This window comes from Nesoenas mayeri (assembly GCF_963082525.1).
Source record: "Nesoenas mayeri genome assembly, chromosome: 4".
In the NCBI taxonomy this organism is placed as follows: Eukaryota; Metazoa; Chordata; class Aves; order Columbiformes; family Columbidae; genus Nesoenas; species Nesoenas mayeri.
In genome coordinates, this window is record NC_137540.1 from 72,080,093 (window position 1) to 72,103,346 (window position 23,254).

The 23,254-nt window shown below is 41.8% G+C and overlaps 1 protein-coding gene across 1 annotated transcript; it reads left to right on the plus strand.

The window, feature by feature from the left end:
• The first annotated feature begins 3,352 nt into the window (after positions 1 to 3,352).
• Positions 3,353 to 22,876, plus strand: SUCLG1 (succinate-CoA ligase GDP/ADP-forming subunit alpha). Its single transcript, XM_080344196.1, has 9 exons — positions 3,353 to 3,468; positions 13,589 to 13,692; positions 14,404 to 14,520; positions 15,006 to 15,218; positions 15,307 to 15,364; positions 17,406 to 17,489; positions 18,087 to 18,238; positions 19,583 to 19,771; positions 20,759 to 22,876. The coding sequence occupies exons 1-9, from the start codon at positions 3,417 to 3,419 to the stop codon at positions 20,783 to 20,785; spliced, it is 996 nt and encodes a 331-aa protein (XP_080200322.1). The 5' UTR covers positions 3,353 to 3,416; the 3' UTR covers positions 20,786 to 22,876.
• Positions 22,877 to 23,254: the final 378 nt, after the last annotated feature.

Sequence of the window (23,254 nt, forward strand, 5' to 3'; positions counted from 1 at the left end):
GACCGACCCAGATGCAACTGCAGCCAAGCACCACTCCCAGGCCTCTCAGCTGGCCAGCCTGTGTCTAAAAGAAGAAAAACATTTTATCATTAGTTTTAAGGAAGTACCAAAAGAAATCTCATTTTGTGTATGCATCTCCCTTTCATCTGAAGATCTACAAAAGGGAAATTGTTAGCCCTGTGCTTTTGTCTTCTGCTAGAGCTGGAACCCCTGGGGTAGGTAAACATTAACACAAGGTTCCTTTGGGCTCTTTACTGGCAAAGGGTCATATCCTCTGCAGAGTGATAGTAAGCAGAAATTCCCGTGTTTAACATCAGGAAGATCTGCTTTCAAACAGGATTAAAGCCCAACTATGAGTAAGAATGCAAGAAAAAAGCTTTCACCAGAATTCACTTCGTCCCTGTATGTGTGATTTTCATAAGGTTCAGCTCCAGGATCTGTGTTGCTCTTAAAATGAAGGTGATTATATAAAAAAGCATTAGGGAGAGACTCCACCCCTTATCTGACCTTTGGGCTTTCAGCAATGCTTGAAAAGCATTGTTCTTAGATTAAATCCCCAAATCTTTCTTAATCCTTTGGCTACCCCACTAGAACTGGGTCTGCCCTGAACTTTGTAAGGCAGCCCCTGTCATCACTGCATGAGCGTTGCTAATTGCTGTGTTGTTTCACCCCGGGCTGAATGGCTTCTTTCCAGGCAGGTGATTAATTCAGATAAATTAATGTTAGTGGGACACAGTGTTCTCTGACAGGAACCAAACCACTGCATTAAAACAAAGGAAAACAGGTTTGTTTTTTCTCAGTTCCATGTATGGCCAACTATAAATTGGACAGCTGGTTTCTGTACCTTGAGACTTTTACTGCTAGGGTGATAATGACTTGCATCAATATTAAGATTCAAAAGACTGTATATGTATTCAGGTTTTGAACACAAATGACTAAAAAGGTGTTTCTACTTCTGAGATTTCTGAGATTTGAAGAAAAACAACACCAACAAAACTAAGCCAACAACCCAAACCATCGTCTTACACAATCCTACCACAAACCACAAAAAATCGCACTTGTCCTTATTTTGTTGTACTGTTTGATTTCATGCCTGGGTTATTTTAAGTGCATTTGATATCCAGCAGATGGACTTCTGACACTACATAGCTGAAGAGAAAAAGGAGAGAAAAAACAACCCGCTGTACGATTTATTTGGGGTCAAAAGCTCCAGATCTCCCTGTGACGGGGCTGGGACTCTTCTCTGACCCCGGGCAGTGGGACAATCCTGCCTGTCAAGGACCCTACCAACCAAAGGGAGGGGGATCACTTAGGAACAGTTGGGGTTTTTACTTTTATTTTAGGTCTCCTGCTATCCAGCCTCACTCATTTATGTTGTGTGTTATTTTGTAGATCAGCTTCTCTCTCTTCCTCCTGAAAATACAGTTTTGTGGAGAAACTGCTAAAAGCAGAATATTCCCTTATACAGAATGTTAATACAGTGGCCTCTAACTCAAATTCTATAATCCCCAGAAGAGTCTTAGTGAAAGCCTCACGTCAAGGAAAAATTGATTTGGAAATGGATCCAGGTATAAATCTTTTAGTAGTGAGTGGGTTACATATAAAATCAGTGTGTACGTCCTCCTAAGGGGATCGTTTGTACCTCGTAAGAAATTGAACATTTGGATGCTTCAGTTATTTATTATGGCCTCGGTTTTATGGACGTGAAATGAATGAAATAATCAGGACGAAATCAGAACGTGGCTTTGCATGTTTACCTTTGTCCTAAAGGAATAGTTTGCCCCTTCTCGCCCCTGCCCCCCACAGATTTATATATGTGCTGATTCTGAAGGCGGCTGATGGCGTACGTGGCAAACTGACCTGTGTCTGAAGCAAGTGAATTGAGCTGCAGTTTGGACATGTCTCCTGTGTCACTTGTGCCACAATCAGGGTCAGTATGAAACCCAGAAGTGGAGATACAAGGATTCATACATGTAAAGGGGAATGCTGTGTGAGTTCAGGGCTGATTTCCTCATGGGGATGAGGAAGGCTGAGGCTGGCAGGCACTTGCTGTGTCCATCGAGGCCTCGTGGAGAAGAGACACAGGGGAGTTGGTGCAGGTGACAACTGTATCTTGGTGTTTCTAAGTGCCATTCCCTGGAGCACACTCAGTTTTTATTCTGTGGTATAATATCAAACCTGGACTCTGGGGTACTAACAGGACACTGAAAAACCTGGATGTCTAAAGTGTTTTTTCTGCTCTTAGCACTAGTAAATCCAGACATTTAAGGGCTCGGTGATTTATTCATATTGCACATTTGTGGCTGATGATGCAAGTAAACGAAGCATTAGCAATGACACAGACACAGGTGTGACTGTGTGTCTGAAGCTCAGACACAGGTGTGTAAGCGTAAGCATTTTTTTTGTGTGTAAGTCAAAGCATTTTAAAACCCCCTGTGGGAAGCCTCATTGTAGAGTTCGGTGGTTTCTTGTGGCACCAGTCTAAGGTCAACCTACTCATGGCTGCAAGAATTCCACGTTTTTAAATAAATGAGTTGACTTGACAGCTTTCCCTGATTTTTCTACTTTGCCTACAAGTCCCAGGCACAGACACACCCTCTGTTTGCTCTGGAGATAATCTCCCTCTCCCATAATCTCTGTCCCTGACAAATGCTCTTGTTGTGAATGTTTGCCAAAACTCCCTCGTCAAAAAACAGGAGCTGAGCCTTTCTTGTGGTTCATTAATCATTTTCTCTTGCAGAACAAATGCCCCCCTGGAGTTCAGCAGAAAGAAAACGCTGCTGTTAAGAATTTCTGTAGGGAGGAAAGAAAACACTAGTTATTCAGAACTGTGTTGTTTGATTTATTCAAATACACTCATTTTCCTGGCCCATGATCAGCCAGGTGAATAAACTGTCCATGATGAACAAGAAAGGATTGTAAATTCTCTATTTTTATTTTTTTTTAAACAATTTTCACAGACTGTCCTGAGTTGGAAGGGACCCACAGGGATCATTGAGTCCAACTCCTGTCCCTGCATGTGACACCCCCACAGTTCACACTGTGTGTCTGAGGGTGTTGTCCAGTCTCTTGTTGAACACTGTCAGGCTTGGGGCTGTGACACCTCCCTGGGGAGCCTGTTCAGTGTCCAGCACCTCTGGGTGAGGAACTGAAGAACCTTTTTCTGAGGATAGACATCAGCACTATCACGGCGCGGTCCCTCAGGACTACAGCACCCACAATGCCCCGCGGGGCCTCTTCCGCCCCGCCCCACCATCTCATCTTTAATAGGCTACCCTTGGGGGGGGCCCTCGGGATTGAACCAATCGGCTCGCGGGGCTGCCCGCAGCCGCGCCGGGTTGAGTAGTGCTCAGGCGCCGCGCAGGGCCGCCCGCCCGCCGCGATCCGCCGGGCCGGTGTCATTGCCGAAGAGGACGATGTCCGGCTGCAGCCGCGCCGCCGCCCACCCGCTGGGCCGCTTCCTCCGCCGTGAGTACCGGGCCGCCGGCACCACCCCCGCGCCGGGCCGCGGGCGCTGCGGGGCCCTCTCCCCGCTGCCTGGCAACCGCGCTCCGCCGTGGCCTGCACTCCCCGCTCTAGGCCGCGGGGCCTGGGGAGGCCGCTGTGCCGGGGCCCAGCCTGCGCCCGCCACGGGCCTGCGGCGGGGCAAGGTCACCCGGGGACGGGGCAGCTGTACCCCGGGGTATTGCCAGGCCTCTGGGGGACGCGAGCAAACCGCTCCGCCCGGCCTCGGCCTGCTGGCGGGGCTGAGGCCCGGTGCTGTTTTCCGGTATCGGTGACTCCACTTCCACAGCGTGAGGTGGTACCGTAAAAACGGCCGAGTGACAGACTGTTAACACCCCGTTCTGAGATTCTGAGCCAGCACTGGGCCCTTGTGGCCGGGAAGGCCAATGGCATCCTGGGGTGTATTAGAAGGGGGTGGTCAGTAGGTCAGAGAGGTTCTCCTGCCCCTCTGCTCTGCCCTGGGGAGACCACACCTGGAATATTGTGTCCAGTTGTGGCCCCTCAGTTCCAGCAGGACAGGGAACTGCTGGAGAGAGTCCAGCGCAGCCACCAAGATGCTGAAGGGAGTGGAGCATCTCCCGTGTGAGGAAAGGCTGAGGGAGCTGGGGCTCTGGAGCTGGACAAGAGGAGACTGAGGGGTGACCTCATTAATGTTTACAAATATGTAAAAGGTGAGTGTCAGGAGGATGGAGCCAGGCTCTTCTCAGTCACAACCAATGATAGGACAAGGGGCAGTGGGTTCAAACTGGAACACAAGAGGTTCCACTTAAATTTGAGAACAAACTTCTTCTCAGTGAGGGTGACAGAGCCTGGAACAGGCTACCCAGGGGGCTTGTGGAGTCTTCTTCTCTGCAGACATTCAAACCCACCTGGACACCTTCCTGTGTAACCTCATCTGGGTGTTCCTGCTCCATGGGAGGATTGCACTGGATGAGCTTTCGAGGTCCCTTCCAATCCCTGACATTCTGTGATTTTAAAAGTAGCATTTCATAATCAGTGCTGGGGCTGGACAGGGTTGTCCCTCCATAGGTCTGCCGCCAACCACTTGGTCATACATGGCTTGTATTGACAGAACCATCACATATTCATTACAGTTCTTGACAACCATGAACATATTCCACGCCTATTCTAACACAAGCTATCTGTTTACGTAATGCTAAGTAACATTCGCATGTTTCTCAGTTACTTCTCAGTTATCTGTTTTAAAAGAATATGTCGTAAATCTATGTCAGTTTTAAGAATCGGGTATGATTACTAAGTACAAAGATTCTATGGTTACAAGGTTGGTTAATCTTTAAAGGTTGCTACCTTAATGTTCTCCTAAACTATGAGTTCTATAATTTCTTAAAATGCAGTCTAATAATTAGGAATACAGGTATCGCAGGGAAGATGGAAGCTCCTTTAGGAGGTGCACAGTGGTACAGGGCGCATGTGGCTGCAAGAAAAACTATTTTTAAAAGTTAAAGAAGATTAAGAAATTTCCTGGAGGGGAGAGGTTGAGAGGGGATCTCATCAATATTTAGAAATATCTCAAGGTGGGTGTCAAGAGGATGGACCAGACTCCTTTCAGTGGTGCCCAATAACAGGCTGAGGGGCAATGGGCACAGACTGAAGTGCAGGAGGTTCCATCTGAATATGAGGAAAAAGTTCTTTACTTTGAGGTGCCAGAGCCCTGGAACAGGCTGCCCAGAGAGATTGTGGAGTCTCCTCTGGAGACATTCAAACCCACCTGGACACCTTCCTGTGTGATCTGCTCTGGTGAACCTGCTTTAGCAGGTGGGTTGGACTGGATGATCTCCAGAGGTCCTTTCCTACCCCAGCCAGTCTGGGATTTTGTGGTCAGACCCAGAAAAGTTGTTCTCTTCATTGTATCACTGGAAATACTCAAAACTGGACAAGACCTGGAAGAAGCTGATAGAGTTGTATTTCGTCACTTTATGGTGGTTTGGACTAGAGACCTCTTGAGGCCCCTAAATTGTCCTGTGATTTCAACACGAGTTGCTAAAGTTGTTTTTGTTGTCAAGAATAATATTAGCCTTTAATTATGGTGAACACAAGCAGTCTGAGACTAATACTTCAACTTGAAACTCTTTATATGTACTGTTCTGAAGACCATTAAAAAAAAATAAAGTGCCTCTTTTTTACTTTTCAGTGTGTTTTTTTTACGCAGTTAATGCTGCATCTTTTGCTGAGATCAGTATGGGTATGCCCAGGCATAACAGCAGTTTCTTGGGACCTAAACTGGGGAATTGGTCCATTAGTCTTTCTTCTTGCCGCTGAGGATGAATGGACAAACTTAAACGTACTTCATTTCACTGAATTTTTAGTCTCAGTGTGGTGGTAACTTGCAGGTCAGGATGTAATAATGTGACCCCACAACATTTTAAGCTCGTCTGAGTTGTTCCTGTGGCACACCTACCATCCCCCCAGGTATCCATTCTTACCTCATGTTCCATAACCAGGAGTAGAAGACTCTGTATTTTTTCTGTACTGTGAAATTTATGCCAGTTCAGCTCTTTGAAGTGTCCCTCCAGAGCCCAATGAGAATTGGTTCTGATGGAGAGGAACAGATGGGACGGTAGCACCTCCACTTCAGGTTAATTTGTACTCCCAGCAAAGCTACTCTTGGGTGCAGTTTTACATGTTAAAAACCCACATTGATCACTTTACAAAGAGCAATAAGAGATTCAGTGAAGAGTGATTAAGATCATTTTGGTGTGTGGAGAAGAAGTGGTGTAAATGGCTCAAGAAATGTTCTGTTCTAAACAGTTCATGAAGTCATTTAAAGAAAAATCCTGCAAGACAAAATAGTTCTTTATTGCAATTTCTTTGCTTGATTTGATGCTCTTTATAAAATGGTAAGACAGCTAAAACCTTAAATTTGGACTTTGCTTGTTTTCATAACAAATAATTAACATCTGCTTCTCTTAGTGGTGATTAGAAACCATGAGTTTCTAGTGTGTTCTGTTGCACAAGCGATGCAATATCTGTTTTTTTGGGTGAAGCAAACACGCAGGGTGTGGATCCCTAAGGTTCAGTTGTGAAAACGTGGGATGAAATATGTCAACGAATGGTAAGTGCTTGCTCAAAGATCAGCTCAGAACACTGTTTGTGTATGGATGCAGGTCAAGAAAGACCGATATCAGTGTGTACCGCACTTTGAAGAGAGTCTGTTCTGTTGTGAGCATGTTAGAAGGCTTTGCAGAGCCCTTAGATGAAAAGATTATGATAAATAATGTGAGTAACTTTAAAAAATAATTTCTGCAGAAATAAGAATCCAAACTGAAGAATTACGTAGTTGTTTTCATGTCAACAGTGTGGAGGGAGGAAAGCTCGCAAACCTTTATCTGGGCGTGTTCTTAGTAGAGTTTACATGGGGAAAAACGGTTTGTTGGCATACAAGAAATAGTTGATTTGGACTGAGAAGATTTGCTTGTTTCTTTTAAATTTTCAATGCAATTTCGATATTGTAAATTCAATGAGATGCTTCACTTTGTTTCAGCCTCTTAAATTCAGGAGAAAGCTTTTCTTTAAATGCCATCATGTCTTCTGTGGTTCCCCATAGTATAATGTCCATCACTATGAGTGGTGTTTTTTCATTAGGAAAGAGAGGTGTGTTGAAATAACTGAGATTTTTATGGATGTCGTTTGCCCATTAGTCCTAGTTCTGGTTTAATTCAGTGGGTGTAGCGTAGTCATTGCATCTGTTCTTTACAGCCTGGTTAATTTACTTAATTCCTTAAGTCCTGTGCCATCTTCATAGGTTGGGGTTTCCATAAATAAGAGGAATTTGGCAAGGGAAGAGGGAGAGAAGAGAGGCTGGGGAGTGACACTTAGAAATCCTCTGAGCCCATAATCCTCTTAAACAATGGAGTAAAATATTTTGAGCAATCCCTCAATAGCATGAAAACTTCTTTATCAATAAGGATCATCTTCTACTAATGTAAGTGATATCTTTCAGGGTGAATTTGGGGAGAAAATTCTCCAGTTCTGTGTGTGTGAATATGTATGTGTGGCTTGATAACGAAGACTAAAACCTAATGAAGAACTAGGATGGGAAGCTGCATGTGGTATATGGTAATGTTGAGCTTCTAGTCAGTAAACTCGGAAACTTATTGCAGGGTTTCGGTCTTTGACAAACTTAAAATGCATATACTCCTCTATAATGTAAGAAGCTATCCAGAGCTGTTTCTGTTTTGTGCTCTTGAGGCTGTGCCTTTGTAGGCAGAGGAAGGAGATTGTATGTGTTTAATTTGCGTTTTTATGACTTATATTGAAAGCATTTCTCAGAAATAAACTGAAGATCTGTAACTGATGGAAAATAAGGGAGAGGGGAATGAGCGTGTGTGGAAAAAACACTTAGTGTTTTAAGTAGTGCTTTTTGTAGCTCAGTGTTTCCTTGAGTTTCCCTGCACTGGCCTCCGCTTTCCCCATTTTTATTGTCACCCATATGATTTCTGAGGCTTTCTTCTTTCCTTACACAGATAATAGAAAGAAAAAGGAGTATCTTCCTTCATCTCCAAGTTCTCTGGCTATTTCAAGGAGTAATAGAGGAAGAATTTCACCTATTACTTGTCAGTGTTCTGGCAACATAGGTGTCTGCTCAGGTCCTAGAGAGGAATCTGCTCTTTCACCTTGCTTTTATATTGTGCTGATTTTATGAGCGTCCTCAGCTGCTACCTTAACTACCAAACTCCTCTTTTTTTTGTCTGGGATAAATGTGGGTAAGAGGAAGGCACTTTGATTGGATTTCTTTCCATGGGCCTAGGAAATCTTGCAAGAAGTCCTGAAAATAACAATTTTTCAGCTTTTTAAAGTTTGAGTGAGGAAGAGATTTAGCCCTTAGTATCTGTCCTGTCAGCTGGCTTGCACAACCCAAATAAGCTGGGCAAATGTACCTTGGGTTGAGTCATTTTAAATGAGATTTGTGCTGGGAGGTGCTACTCAAGAGGTGCCTGAAAGCTCAGTGCAAACAGTATTTACATTTGATGTGTGCTTTAAAATACCTTGCAAATGGGTCAGTTTTCTTTGTAACATGTAAATTTGTGTTTGGACTTAATGAAATAAGTGTGTTTTTCCAGGCGAGCTTTTTAGTTGTAATACCCAAGTGAGCTTAAAGGCTCCAAATTGTGAGTTTTCTGTTAAGAAGTAAATGTAACTGAGTTTGTTACTCAGACTACAGTTGAGTTCTGAGCTCAGCTGGGCCCTTGTTCCATGGAAATGCAAGAATAACTCCCAGCAGCATGTGTGTTGGAGGTAATTCTGTCCCTTTGTTTCTAGTAAAGTTTCTTGGCTGTAAAACAACTGATGTTTTATATACAGGCTTGTGCCCCTCTGCTCGATTTAGATCTTCCTTTTCAAGCCTACCCTGCAACAGCAGAGTGTTGGTATTTGAGTACTCTTCATAACTACTTGGTTGTCCTATACAATGGACAAAATAGCATCTTGCCACAGTATGTTTCTTTAGCTACATAGATGCTAAAGTACTGGGAACCCCAAATAAATGCATCTTTTTATTTGCATAACTTTTTTTAACCACGAAATACACAAAACAGGCCAGAGATAGGGCAGAAGTGAAAGGGATTGCCTGGGAAAGATTATGCAGTTTTTAATACTCTTTTCAAAAGGTCTATTATGTTATGTTCGACCTCTGATCATACAAAATAAAGCAGTTCACTGCGCTTTCAGTAAGATTTGGGTTTAATAAGACTTGTCCTTATGCTTTAGGGCTTCATCTGGACCTTTGTAACTTGGCTTGTAATTTAGACGTGTGCATTAAAATAGCATCACCAATAAGTTTGGCTTTTACTGGTTCACAGCTGAATCCTGGTAACCAGAAGAGCAAATCATGTTGCTTTTTTTGGTTTTGCCCTGTCTTCTTGAGAATATACATTTATACTCAGCCACCCTGATTTGTTCTAGTAAAAGCAATTGCCTGAACCATGCTGGAAGTTGTGCAGCAGTAGCTGCTGGTGAATGAAGGTCCTGGGTGGAAATTGAGACTTGGATTCTATTTCTGGCTCTTACCTGCTGTGAACTTGGATGTGCCATTTTGATTTTCCACCTGTTTCCTTCTCATCTTATCTGTCTTAACTATTTAAACTGCCAGCTGTTTGCACCCAGGACTTTCTGGTTGTGCCACATGTAGTGGAACCTCATCTCAACCAATGCTTCTGCTGCTCCTGCTGTGCTGGTAACCAGGGGCAAACTTTTCTGCTTCAGACAAGGCCATAGGGAGAAATTTAGAGCTGCATTATATTAGAAACCCACCAAAGCTCATACTACTCCAGCTCAGAAAGTACAAGGTGATTTTAAAATTTTTTAATATATTTTTTTTCAAAATATATCTCTCCCCAGACATGTACCCATGTTAAGCTGCTTCTCTTTGAAGACAGCAAACAGCTCAAGCCTACGGCTTCTTTGAACCAGCTGCGTTTTCTCTGGACCAGGGCTCTTCAGTCATGTAAGAAGCACATACAGTTTCATGAGTAAATCTGTACAAAACTTGGAATTTAAGCTGGTTTGTAGTTATCAGCGAATAAAAATAAATATTGATAGCTTGGAAAATGCTCAAAAGCTTCTTATCCTTGAAAAATATATCTATATAGCCTTCTCGAAACTGAGAATTGTCAAACCTAAGCTTTCAAAAACATTTTTGTGCAAGGGTATAAATATTTTTAAATACAGAATGGTGTTGAGTATTGATAAGGATCATGGCTGAAAACATTGTGACTAGTTCAGCCAGAAGAAGACACATTCAGAGCAGGGGGAACTGCGATCTACACATCAAAGACGAGCTAAGGAGCCACAGATCAGGCCGGCTGACTGATCAGAGTTGAAGGGCTGGAGGGCACATAGCCCCATCTCCTGATATCCAGCTTGGCAAGCAAAGGGGTAAAGTTGAGACCCTTTATCATGGCCCAGGACTTGTCCCTCTTTTGCAATCACCACTTTCCCCCCCTGCCCAGACTTTACTCTGGGAGCTATAAAAAGCCCACCAAAACCAGCATGGTTGGGGGGAATACCAGCTCGGCCTGACCAGAGGGGCCTACCAGTCTCACCAAAGGAAATACCAGCTTGGCCTCACCAAGAGAATACCAGCAACCTGAGGACCCTCACTCTGAACCAGACACCGGAGGATGCTGTGCTCCTGACCCCAGCATCCTCGCAGTGGAACACCGAGGCTACACATCATCATACAAGTCCTGTCATCCACACTGTGGGGCTATAAGAGACTGAATCTCTCACTCTTTTCTTTCTTCCTTTCTCTCTGCTCTTTCCTTCTCTCTTTTTCTATATCCCCATTTCTTTGTTTCTCCTTCTGTATGTGTATATATATATATATATATATATCTTTCTTTCTCCCTTATACCTTAGTTTTCCTTCTCTACCACTCTTTCCCTTTTGAACATATAAGGATAATACCATCTTTAAGTTCTGTTGATTTCTGGTTAAATCTCATAGCTACTGATGGTTGTCAATACACCGCTCGTAGTAGGACTTTTGCTGTTAATGTGTTGGTAAGTTCTGTTATACTTTTGCCAAGTCACTATTCGCTGTATTTGCTGTAACCAATATTCCAACAAGTACTTTTAGTAAAACTCACAATTGAATTGGACCCCGGAGATGATAGTCTATCATTCACTTCACATAACCACGCAGAATTAACCCAGACTTAACTCACACCTGGTCTCATCTGTTGAGCCAGGACACGTGTCGCGTTTAGAGTTAACTCATCCCTCATCCCATCTGTTGGGATGGGACAAACGGACAGCTGAACTGGAGCTGCAGAATTGCCTTTTTGGTATAGAGAAAGACGTGACTATTTGTTAGAGTCGTGGTGTGAGGAGTTGTTCCGTTGGTTGTGGTTTTATTTTTACAAAATGCTGAAATTACGAAGTGCTGTGTGCCTGGCAAGCAGCCCTCTCATTTTGCAGGTGGATTTGTTGGTGTTGTAGCACAGACAATAGGTGTAAAACTTGGATTTGAGTTAGTTTGGTGTTGCCTGTTCATTCTTTCCCCTTGCAGGGCTTTCCAAACATTCTCTGGGAGGCGTTGCTGCTGGTAGGTCATGATGGTAACAGCTTCTTCATGGGGGATCATCCTCAAAGACGATACTGCACTGACTTCTGTAGCTGTGGCAACGAACAGCAAGACTTTTCTCTATCTTTCCACAGCCAGCCTCATAACCTGATGTATTAGAACTTAGTGTCAGTATTTTGGCCATTACTGCCTTGTATTTCTCCCTGGTGTAACAAGTTTTGTAACAGTATTAGTGGATAAACTTGTGATATAGGTTAAATCCCTGCAGGTCAGTAAGCTGATACGCCCTTTTATCACTTTTGTAACAAGTTTACTGCGTGGAAGACTGTACATTTCTTTTTTAAAAAGAGATGAATTTGACTTCGTGTTGGTCAGAAGACGAGGTGCTGCCACAGCTCCTTGGAGAGCGCCAGGAGGTGGCTGAAGTTCTGTGATTCTGTGTTGCTGCCACTGCTTTTTAAAAACAGAGAAAGGACCTTAGAATTAGCAATAACACTGTCTGTGGGCTTCTTCTGGCATGGTTTTGCTTCTCACTTTTTTTTGAATAGAAGTAAAGCATTAAAGTAGTGCATCATTGAAATTTAGTTGGCAAAAGCACTGTGGAAGACTTCTACTATGTAGCTCTTTGTGGAAGAAATGTGTAAATTCATGGATCTTATTTTCTGCACATTTTACTACCTTATAGAAATTGTGTTATTACAAAGTGTCAATAATGCATCTCAATAAATTTTGTGCATTAACAGTTGATATTGAAGAATATAATTTTTTCAGCCTTTTCCTATCAATAGCTGTTGCTTCCTTTCTCAGCAGATGAAAAGGAAAAAGATCTCTTTGGTTCGGGCATGCCTGAGAAAGTATGTGGAACAATCCAGGGACTGTGATTCAGGATCTCCTGTTTTTATTTTGATTTCGCTTTTTATTTTCTCAAATCTTAAGTGGATAAGTTTTAATAGAACTGAAGAGGTCTATAGTAACATACTGATGCCACGTTCTGTACTAGAATTGTATCGTCCCATGTTCACTTTAAACACAAGATACGGATTTTAGATAAAACACTTGCAGGAAGTAGATTGGTTCCAGTTGTATCAGAACTCTGATATTTGAAAAAGCTTACGGCAATGAGTGTAGGCAATGTGCACATCCTTTTTTATACCAAAACACCTCTTTATCCTCTTCTCAAGCTTTCTTGCATGATAATACTCTGTGCATTTCGTTTTCATCATTTGATATCAACATATCCTTCCCTTCAGCAGAGACTCGGTCATTCTCCTTGGCTTTTGGATACCAGCATTGCGTTCTGCTGATTTTTCTCTAGTTGTTCAGTTTTTTCAGGACCAGAGTTGTGAACACGAAATTGAAAACGTTTCTAGTGGAGTATCTGGAAAGCTCTATTGCCTCACGAGCCCAAGTGCATCAAGCAGGGACGCCTGTGCTCCATAGAGAGGCATCTATTGGAAAAGGTCTTGCTGTGTGTCTTTCTTGGCATTAGGTTTCACTTGGGCTGAGGGACCCTCCACCTCTTCAGTGTCTCGTTGTTTAGTATGGGCCGTGCTATGCTCACAAAAGGTATTAATAATATGGTCTTAATATCTGGTATTAATACAACATAGTACCTATGTTGTAACAGCCTCTGGAATGTTGGGATTTTAGTTCTGCTTTGTCACTTTGCAGAATTTATTAGAAGACAGAGACACGTTCATTTGCAAATGATAATACTGGTCAACACGTTGTTTCTGTCTGCTAATCGTTACTGCAGTTCTGATATTAAGTACCCAGTATGAGAAATACCCAGCCTGATTCCTGGCAAACTGAGTAATCACGATGATAGACAGAGTGAACTACAGGTGTTTAATTACTTAGAATAACAAGTCCTAAGTACTTACAACTTCCAGAGCAGCCTTTTGAAAACATGAACACCTCGATCAACTAATCTTTTGATTTAAGTATCAATATACATACGCTTACTTGATAGGGCTTTTTTGACTTAGATTCTAACAAAGCAGTGAATTAATGGTTTGTACTCTCTTCTTTTTGTCCCTAGTGCAACAGAATGGAGTCCGACACTGCTCCTACTCGGCATCAAGGAAAAATCTGTATATTAGCAAAAATACAAAGGTTATCTGTCAGGGTTTTACAGGCAAACAGGTATGTAAATGAATTCTTTCTTCTGTCAGCCTTTTAGCTCAGAAAGTTAGTTGGCCAAAACCCATAATAATGTATAAAAGGGTTTGTACGCTGGCTTTGCCTGTGTTGATAGGAAGCTGGACTTCATGATCAGGAAGGTCCCTTCATCACTGTAGTTTCCTTTCCTTGGATCAAATAGACTTTTTTTTTTCCCTCTTTCCTTAAATTCAATAGACCAGATTTTTTTTTCACTTGTGCACAAGCTTAAAACTTGGTTTTAAGTCATCTCTTTTGATTTTAAGCCTTTTTATTGTATACAAGTGAAAAGTTGCTGGTTGTTTTTTGTAAAGGGAGGTTTACAAACTACAAAAACCTTACCATCATGGATGAGAATGCTAATTTCTGCTGTTCCATTGTAGTGTTTGTCATCTGCCAGACTTGATGTGGAAAATAAAATGTGGCTGCTATGTCTGCAGGTGTATTAGCAATACAAGACAAAATATCCTTTAGTGTGCAGTACTCTGATTTAAAAGGAAAGGCATAGCGCATTCTGAAGCTATTTAAAATGTGTTGATGCAGTCTTCAAAATAGCTGCTTGTGTGTACATAGTGCAAACTTCTCATTGTGAATAAGTGCTGTAAATTGCCTTCAGAATTACAGATAACATTGAATTTATGTTTTAGTTCATTTATTTGCTATTACATGCCTTTTAACTTGTTTTCTCTCTCACAGGGCACCTTTCACAGCCAGCAGGCATTGGACTATGGCACCAATCTAGTTGGGGGCATTTCTCCAGGAAAAGGAGGAAAAACTCATCTGGGTCTGCCTGTGTTTAATTCTGTGAAGGAGGTAATTTGCAGCAATGTCTGGGGGGCAGACAATTTAATGCTGTTGAAGGGCTCCTTATTTCATTGCTCACACCGAGGAGGCAAACGTTTGAGCCATGGATGTCAGTGTAAAACAGTTCAGTGTAGTCAGACATGAGTTCGGCTTCCAGTGTGAAGTTCAGAGTCTGGATACACTTTGTGTGCAGCTGTTTTCTGATTGATTCTGGTGTGCATGATGAATATTTAGTAAACTGTTATCTAGGTGTATTTATGGTGGTGTTCAAAATGCAGATCCTTTCCAGACAGTGCTTAGTTCTCAGTTCCCTAGTTGCGCTGTGTGTGTCCCGTCCTCAGTCAATTTAACACTTGCTTTGATCACAGTAAATTAATAAGTATCCATTTACTAAATTTATGCCTGTGAAGGGACATATTTTAAATGATTAGTTGTCAAACGTCCTCTTTGGTCCCGCTAAACACTCAGTATCTTTTCTGTTATGTCAATTGTAGGCCAAAGAACAAACTGGTGCTTCTGCCACTGTTATATATGTACCTCCTCCGTTTGCTGCTGCCGCGATCAATGAAGCAATCGATGCAGAAATGCCCTTAGTTGTTTGCATTACTGAAGGTATTCCCCAGCAGGATATGGTTCGGGTTAAACACAGACTGGTTCGGCAGGATAAGACTCGACTAGTGGGCCCGAACTGCCCTGGAGTCATCAATGTAAGTGACTGCTGGATTTACTCCAAGGCTGAACCATTCTTAGTGATGGTTTGAATGTTCCATCTGACTTCTCCCACTCTTTCCTTAGCCTGGAGAATGTAAAATTGGTATCATGCCTGGTCACATTCACAAGAAGGGAAGAATTGGTGAGTTTTTGAATATTTATGCATCATCTAAACCTGAAGTTTGGTGCTCTGGTGTTCTTATTCGTGAGGCTTGTCACATGCTGCCCTGAAGGCAGTTGACACTCTGTGTAACAGCTTTTTCTCCCTCCGTTTATAAGTGAACTTCACAATTATCAATCCCAAAGGCCAAAATGAGTCAGTAGCAGGCGCTGAAAACTGACGGTAGAGGCAAAACAATTGGAAATTTCCTTAGATAATGTGATTGACTTAGTTTCCTTAACACCTCCATTTATCTTGGGATTTGAGAGCACCAAGCATTCCAACACTCTTCCTTCCAGCAGCTTGGCTCCTGGACTAGATCCTACACCTACAGTGAGCTCAGCATTATAGCAAAGAGATTACAGGCAAGTTTATAACGATAGTTTAGACAGCTACAGCATGGTGAGTGGAAGTGGCAAATATACCCCACTTCTTAGACGGTGGAATTAAGGTCAGAAAGCCAGATTATTTTAAAAATAATGCCATTCAGGAGCTATAGAGAAAATTCTTCCAAAATACACATTTGTACTTAAACAGAGCTTTGAAAATGTAGTTAGCATATGCTGGTGTTATCTGTCAGCGGGTTAACCAGTTTAATTTGAACACAGTACCCTTGTAACATTACTGTTTCTTTTGAGGGAAAGTGTGTTTACTGTGGCAAAATCTGCTCAATGCTCTTGAACTATGTGGACTCGGTGCAGTTTCTCTAACACAAGAAACTATTGCTGCTGCTTAACCATTTCTGAATCAAAGCTCTGTTAAGATTTTTTGAACATCTACAAGAAATGTTTAGTAGTCACAAGATATTAGAATTGGAATGCAAGGCACATCAAGTGCAAAAGAATATTTTGAATCCCGAGTCCAGTTGCCCCACCATTGCTGGAAATGTTTTCAATGGCTACCCAAGGATCAGGGAATAAAAATGTAACTTTGCCATCCTCCCAGTGTTGTTTAAGACTATGACCTTTGGTAATATGCTCCTCAGCTTTCTATTACTGTGAGGTGTCCAAGAATCATTTGATAATCTTGGCATGCAAGCTATAAAAATAGCCACAGTCTTTGGACCTTTATCTGTAGCGTCTGTGAGGTAATTTGATCTTTATAGTAAACAGGAAGAAGCACTTTCCAAAAAAAAAAACCAACCCAAAAACCCAACCAAACAAGCAAACAAAAAACCCCACAACTTTTGCCAGTAACCTGTGCTGTCCAACAGTGCAAGAGGTTGATAAAACTGAAGTTGTTAGTCTAGTGGTGTATTTTTTCCTCTGTTAATGAAATATACTTACTATATTCCTTGTTAGTTGACTTGAAATAGGTGCAATATGTCTGTTTTTCCTGGAAATCTCCTCTCTTGTAGTATTATCAGAAATCTTGACTTGGAAAAATGAACAAAAAAACCATGCTAATGTTTTGCCCCTAATATAGGCTCTATAGTATCTTTCATCCTGAATTTAAAACTAGCGTTGTGATCTCTTGTAATGTTGTAGTGGAAATGCTGTATGTAGATAACTCTGTATTGCAGAGCAATGAGCTGCAGCAACAAATATCTTAATAGTGATAACTTGCATTTGCACAGCATATTTGTGTTCTGGAGGATCTATCTGTGCCGGGCCATACTAGAGATGTGATAATACAGAATTCTTTTGTTAACTGTTGAGCTGCAACTCTGTTTCAAGTTGGGTGCATCAGCTACTCGCATTCAAGACAAGAAGTATATTCTTCTCTTTCATTTTCAGTTTTCTTTCCTGGTAAGGCTGCAGTGTGAGGAATGGCACCTCAGCCAGTAATACTGACTTTCTAGGCTTAGTCCGTTGACAATTAAGTATCAAAAAATGCCAAGCAAGAAACAGTACAGATAGAATATTATATAGAGTTTTCATGTTTTGGCGAGGACAGCTGGAAAACTTTGCATCTCATGTTCAATTTATTAAGGTGATTTTCATGAATATAAGAACAGCTGCCTCTAGTCATGCGCTTAGGTAGCTGTGTTAGTGTCAAGCTTATCTCCTTTTCTTTCCTAAAGGTATTGTGTCAAGATCTGGAACCCTGACATATGAAGCTGTTCATCAGACATCGCAGGTTGGACTTGGCCAGTCTCTCTGTATTGGTAAGTTTCCTCAGGAACCGCCTGTTGCACCTTGTTGCTTTTTATTTACAAGAAGAAATATAAAGTAATCTCTTTTTACAAGAAATTGATGAATCGCAATTGTGTTGAAGAATAAGATCCCTGTGTGCTGTGAAGAATGTAACCCTTCTCTGTTATCATTTTCATATCAGATTAATAAAATCCTAAAAAATAGCTTTGAATGCAGAACTGCCAGCAAATATGTTAATCTGGAAACACATTTTCACAATAAAATTAGTATTATAAAGGGACAGGGCATTCTTAGGCATGTAGTTGGGTATGTTCAGTAAACTCAGTTTTCTTAGAGCAAAATTATACAGAGCCTTTTTGTAATGCATGATATTTTGCCCATGGTTTGCAAGGTGATTATTCAGATATCAGAACTTTCTGTAAATTTTGGGAGGGGAATATTTGGAGCAGAAATTTGGCACACTGACTTGGGAAGAACCTTCAAAGCTGCCCCTCATATGAGCCTTTGGAAATATTCTTAATGCTGAAATTGACTTTGAAACATTTGTTGTAAATGCAGTATCATTACCTTGAGTTAGTCTTTTTTGTGTGGTTTTAATTTTTTTTCAGGGATTGGAGGCGATCCCTTCAATGGAACTAATTTTATTGACTGCCTTGATGTCTTCCTGAAGGATCCTCATACTGAGGGGATCATACTGATTGGAGAAATCGGAGGAAATGCTGAAGAAGATGCAGCAGCATTCTTGAAAGAAAATAATTCTGTAAGTCTTAAACAGCTTGCTTCCAGATGCCTTGGTAGTTAGCCAACTTTTACCATGTCAAGGAAAACTCAATTCAGGGCAAGTGTAGAGTCTTGCATCTGGGCAGGAACAACCCCAGGTTCCAGTATAAGTTGGGGAATGACCTATTAGAGAGCAGCGTAGGGGAAAGGGACCTGGGGTCCTGGTGGACAGCAGGATGACCATGAGCCAGCACTGTGCCCTTGTGGCCAGGAAGGCCAATGGTACCTGGGGTGGATTAGAAGGGGGGTGGTTAGTAGGTCAGAGAGGTTCTCCTTCCCCTCTGCTCTGCCCTGGGGAGACCACACCTGGAATATTGTGTCCAGTTGTGGCCCCTCAGTTCCAGCAGGACAGGGAACTGCTGGAGAGAGTCCAGCAAAGGGCAACAAAGATGCTGAAGGGAGTGGAGCATCTCCCGTGTGAGGAAAGGCTGAGGGAGCTGGGGCTCTGGAGCTGGACAAGAGGAGACTGGGGGGTGACCTCATTAATGTTTACAAATACATAAAGGGTGAGTGTCATGAGGATGGAGCCAGGCTCTTCTTGGTGACAACCAGTGGTCAGCCAAGAGGGAATGGGTTCAAACTGGAACACAAAAGGTTCCACTTAAATTTGAGAAGAAACGTCTTCTCAATGAGAGTGACACAGCCTGGCCCAGGCTGCCCAGGGAGGTTGTGGAGTCTCCTTCTCTGCAGACATTCAAACCCGCCTGGACACCTTCCTGTGTAACCTCATCTGGATGTTCCTGCTCCAGCAGGGGGCTTGGACTGGATGAGCTTTTGAGGTCCCTTCCAATCTCTGACATTCTGTGATTTTAAAAGTAGCATTTCATAATCAGTGCTGGGACTGGACAGGGTTGTCCCTTTATAGGTCTGCTGCCAACCAGTTGGTCATACATGGCTTGTATTGACAGAAGCATCACATACTCATTACAATTCTGTAGCGATTCTGTGATGTCTCTTGACAAAAAACCCCATCATATTTTTATTAAAGAGAAAGAATTGAAATTAGGATCTTTATCCACATTAAATCTAACTGGTGAGCAATGTCAACTTTAGATTTTTAGTCCTATAATGATATTTGTAGCGAACGTTCTGTTTTTTGTAATATACATGGCTCCGTACAGAGGTGTTCTGAAGTTTGATTGCTTCTGGTTTATGGTGCTTATCAGGAGAGCAAGTATTCCAGACTCTTCAGATTCTTGGTTCTTTGTTGTGTGAGGTTTATAGCTGTTTAATATAGTTTCCTGGCTAGTTGATATTAAAAAAAAAATTGCTTTTCCTCTCACCCTCCCCCACGTAACACAGTGTTCTTGTCTTTTCTTCCAAGGGTCCAAATGCCAAGCCGGTGGTGTCGTTCATCGCTGGCCTGACTGCTCCTCCAGGCAGGCGGATGGGTCACGCTGGAGCAATCATTGCTGGGGGAAAAGGTGGAGCCAAGGAGAAGATCGCTGCTCTGCAGAACGCTGGAGTTGTTGTCAGCATGTCTCCTGCTCAGCTGGGTAGCACCATCTACAAGGTTTGTTGCTCAAAAATTGGTATACCTGCTTATCCAGAGCAAAAAGCAACTTTTGAGGGAATAGAAGTTGGGAGTACACCTTTTACCCAAGTATTCTGTTGCTCTGAGCTTGGTTAAACATAAGGACTCTATTGACTGAACAAGCTGCAGTTATTACTTACATGAAACCATGTGCACATATTATCTAATGTTGCTTTTATAAAAAAGTAAACATCGCAAAATAGAGAAGAGATTACATTTTGCTTTCGAGCGTAGCAGCTTGTTGAATTATATTTTCTGGATGCAAAGAACCCAAATTAATTTAAAATATGAAAACATTATTTGAAAGTGTGTTATTTGAGGAAAGCAAGCCTTGGCATATATGTGTCTCTATTTGAAGTACTAATTCAGAATTATGGTTGAATGCACACAGCTGAAAAACCTATGTATGGTGTAAGATTATTTGCGTTTTTCTTAATTCATATCCAAAAAAAGGCATTGCTTTACAACTAGAGGAAATGCATAATTAGATGTTCCAGGTGCTTTTTTCCTTGGTAGCTCTATAGTATTGCATCATCACAGGCTGCTATGGGATTCTTCTGTTGTGTTTTTTCCTTTACTAAAATGAAAATCTTTACTTCATTGCTTCCCTGGCTTGAATCCTTTATAAACTGGGAGGATTCTGCTGCAGTTCTAAGCAGAATTAGTGTATTTTCAAGCCTGTTATGCGATGCCTGGGAGCAAGTGGTTCTTTGACAGCATTGCAATCTGAGCGCAGTGCACTGACTGCAGTCGAGCATTGTGGGTTTTCCATAGCTAGTTTGTTAATGTGAAGTGGGCTAATACTTACCCTCCTTTCCTCTAACTCACATTATGCATTTTATATTTTAATTTTTTATTCCAAAAATCAGATTTGCTAAGATAAATACAAAGTAATTTAAAATAAAATAGTAATAGAAGGCTTTTCTATTTTTCCCCCTACCTGTAATGTCTGTGTGCTGTTTGCAGGAGTTTGAGAAACGGAAATTGCTGTAAGAGAAGCCACTTTGGAATACTGTCTCCAAAACATCAGCGCAGCACCTGGCCTCCGCTTATCTTTTGTCTGCTAATCTTCAGTTGCCCAAATGACTGACGCTGGTCTTTGAATTTGACTTTGGAAGCCATAAAACCTCCTGGCTAAACCCGTTTTGATGTCTCCTTGGTTCAGACATGATCACCTCATTGTAAATCACAGCAAATCAATAAATTACTACTAAATCCCATTTATCCTTTGAATTCTGAAGCAGAGCCGTTTCTTCAACCATCATAAACAAAATAATCAGCCTTGAAGGTCTGAATCTTTTATAACTTAAGCACTACCCATTTTAAGGTAAAGTTGCTTATAGAGATATTTTTAAGGATCAAGGCACTGACTTTATGCACATATATGTCCCACTTCACTTTATCTTTTAAAAAAATCCCATCTTACTTGTTTGTTGCTGGCAAGTATGTTTGTTTGAACTGTAGGCCAAAGTTTCCGTCCATTAAACCATAGCTACTGGATTGGAAGGGGTTGGTTGTTGGTCCACGTAGTGGGATATGCCTGAAGTCCAGACCTTCTTGTCAAGGCTGGTGAACCATGCACAGTGTGGTCCTCTACTGGCACGGGATTCTGTTTGTTGTGTGGGGAGATGGAATTTTGATTTACAAAAACGATCTGATTTCCCATTGCGAATATATATTAAAAATTGCCTGTAACTATGAAACTGATTTGGTATTTAGCTTACATTATCTTAATTTCCTCTTTATTTTAACCAGGATTGCATTGCTTGTGTGTTCTGAAATCCTCATGACATTGGGACGTAATGGAGAAGTATTATTCTGTGGAAAAGAATGTAATAAGGAATCTTGCTTGTTAACCACTCCCAGCACAGTAATGCAAAGCCCTTTTTTTCACTTTAGAAATAGCCCAAGCACTGTGCCTATAGATGAGCATTACAACATTTTATCAGGATGGACTAAACTCAAGATTGCTTTCGTTATAGAGAAGACTGAAAACTCATGTAACCTGGCCCTTGTCTAACGCTAACCTTTTGTTCCATAAAGGTGCTGTTATGAAAACTCGTCTCGTTATTTGTTTAAAGCCGTTCTTAGTTTTGTTACGCAAATGCCTGTGGAATTTCTCTTCCTAATGCGAGCGGTAGGCAGGTACCTTGATGCTGACACTTAGAATTCCTAGAGCTAAGCCCTGAAATAATGCACAAAAGGAAGGATCATATATCCACTGCACTGAATTTGCATTAATATGCTTTGTATACAGTCAGGCATCAGATGGGTGATATTGGCTTTAGGACACAGAGATCAGATGCTGCATTATTCACCTTGGTGTGATTTACTAAAATTAACCTGACACCCTATCTCTAGACACTGAAAGCAGTATTGAGCGGTAAATCATTTGATAAAGCCTATGACTACAGGTAGGAACTTTCTTACTAGATCTGCTCAGTTTTCTGGTGGTGCCCGATTTAATCTAGAGCAAAAAATCCTCCAAACAGTGCCCTTCAATGAGAGAAACAGCAGCACTACTGTGTCTCGGTATAAAAGTGCAATTCTTCACCAGTGAATGTCAGTATATCGCAGCCTGTTGTCTTACGAGCCTGCTAGTCAAAGTAAGTTGTTCTAGCCGTGGGCTTCTCCACAACGTTAATTTTAGGGTGGGTAATGCTTCTTGATGAGCTGCCTGGATTTCATCATACCACCAGTGTTACAGCAGGTGACTGTTCAGGACAGTGGACGTGCAGTAAGTTTTCTACCAGGGATTGCTCCATGGAAGCTCTTCTAGAGGCACCAGCTATTTTAGAAAACAGCCAGAAACTCCAATGACCGTTGTGCCCTGAGGGGTTTCCTTGTATCTTGAAATTTGAGTATGGGTTTACAAATGTGACCTTGATTGGGGTGTTTGCAGCGCTCACCTGGTCCTGTACCTGCCTGTTCTATAAAGCCTGGGGAATGCATCTGTGTGAGCTGGAACTGAGCATTGCCTGAGGATGGGGAAGAAACCTCCCTTGGTCTGGTAGAAAGGTTTAGTATTAGCAGTTTTCTCTTGCTGCCTAAAAAATGTGCACTTGACAAATGTCATCAGAGCCTCTAACATTGCTAATGACAATGTCTCTTTGGAAAACACATCCACATCCCTTTAATACCCTATGTACTTGTGAATAAATACTTTGAGTAATCTGATCTGGAAAATGGTTCATTTTTTTTTAAGTTAGTGTTGAGCCTTAAGCCTGCTGCTACTTTATAACTTAGGAAGTAGTTTTGTTTGCAAGACAAGCATTGCCAGTGTTACTGTTTGAGTTCTCATTAAGTGTTATGGAATGGTCCGCCTTCACAATGGCATCTGTTGATAAATCACTTGCACTTTTGAGGGATAAATTGTAGATGTTCATTTTGGTCGCGGGAATCAATTGCCACGCTGATTTTCTTGAGCAAATAGAAGAGGACGTAGATCCACTAATACTCCCA

What these genes read in the sequence shown, in the direction of transcription:
- SUCLG1 (XM_080344196.1), top strand. Translation starts at nt 3,417, where the DNA reads ATGTCCGGCTGCAGCCGCGCCGCCGCCCACCCGCTGGGCCGCTTCCTC. An exon ending in TCTTGAAAGAAAATAATTCT is followed by an intron (nt 18,239 to 19,582) that starts GTAAGTCTTAAA and finishes TTTTCTTCCAAG; the next exon opens with GGTCCAAATGCCAAGCCGGT. An exon ending in TGGGTAGCACCATCTACAAG is followed by an intron (nt 19,772 to 20,758) that starts GTTTGTTGCTCA and finishes TGCTGTTTGCAG; the next exon opens with GAGTTTGAGAAACGGAAATT.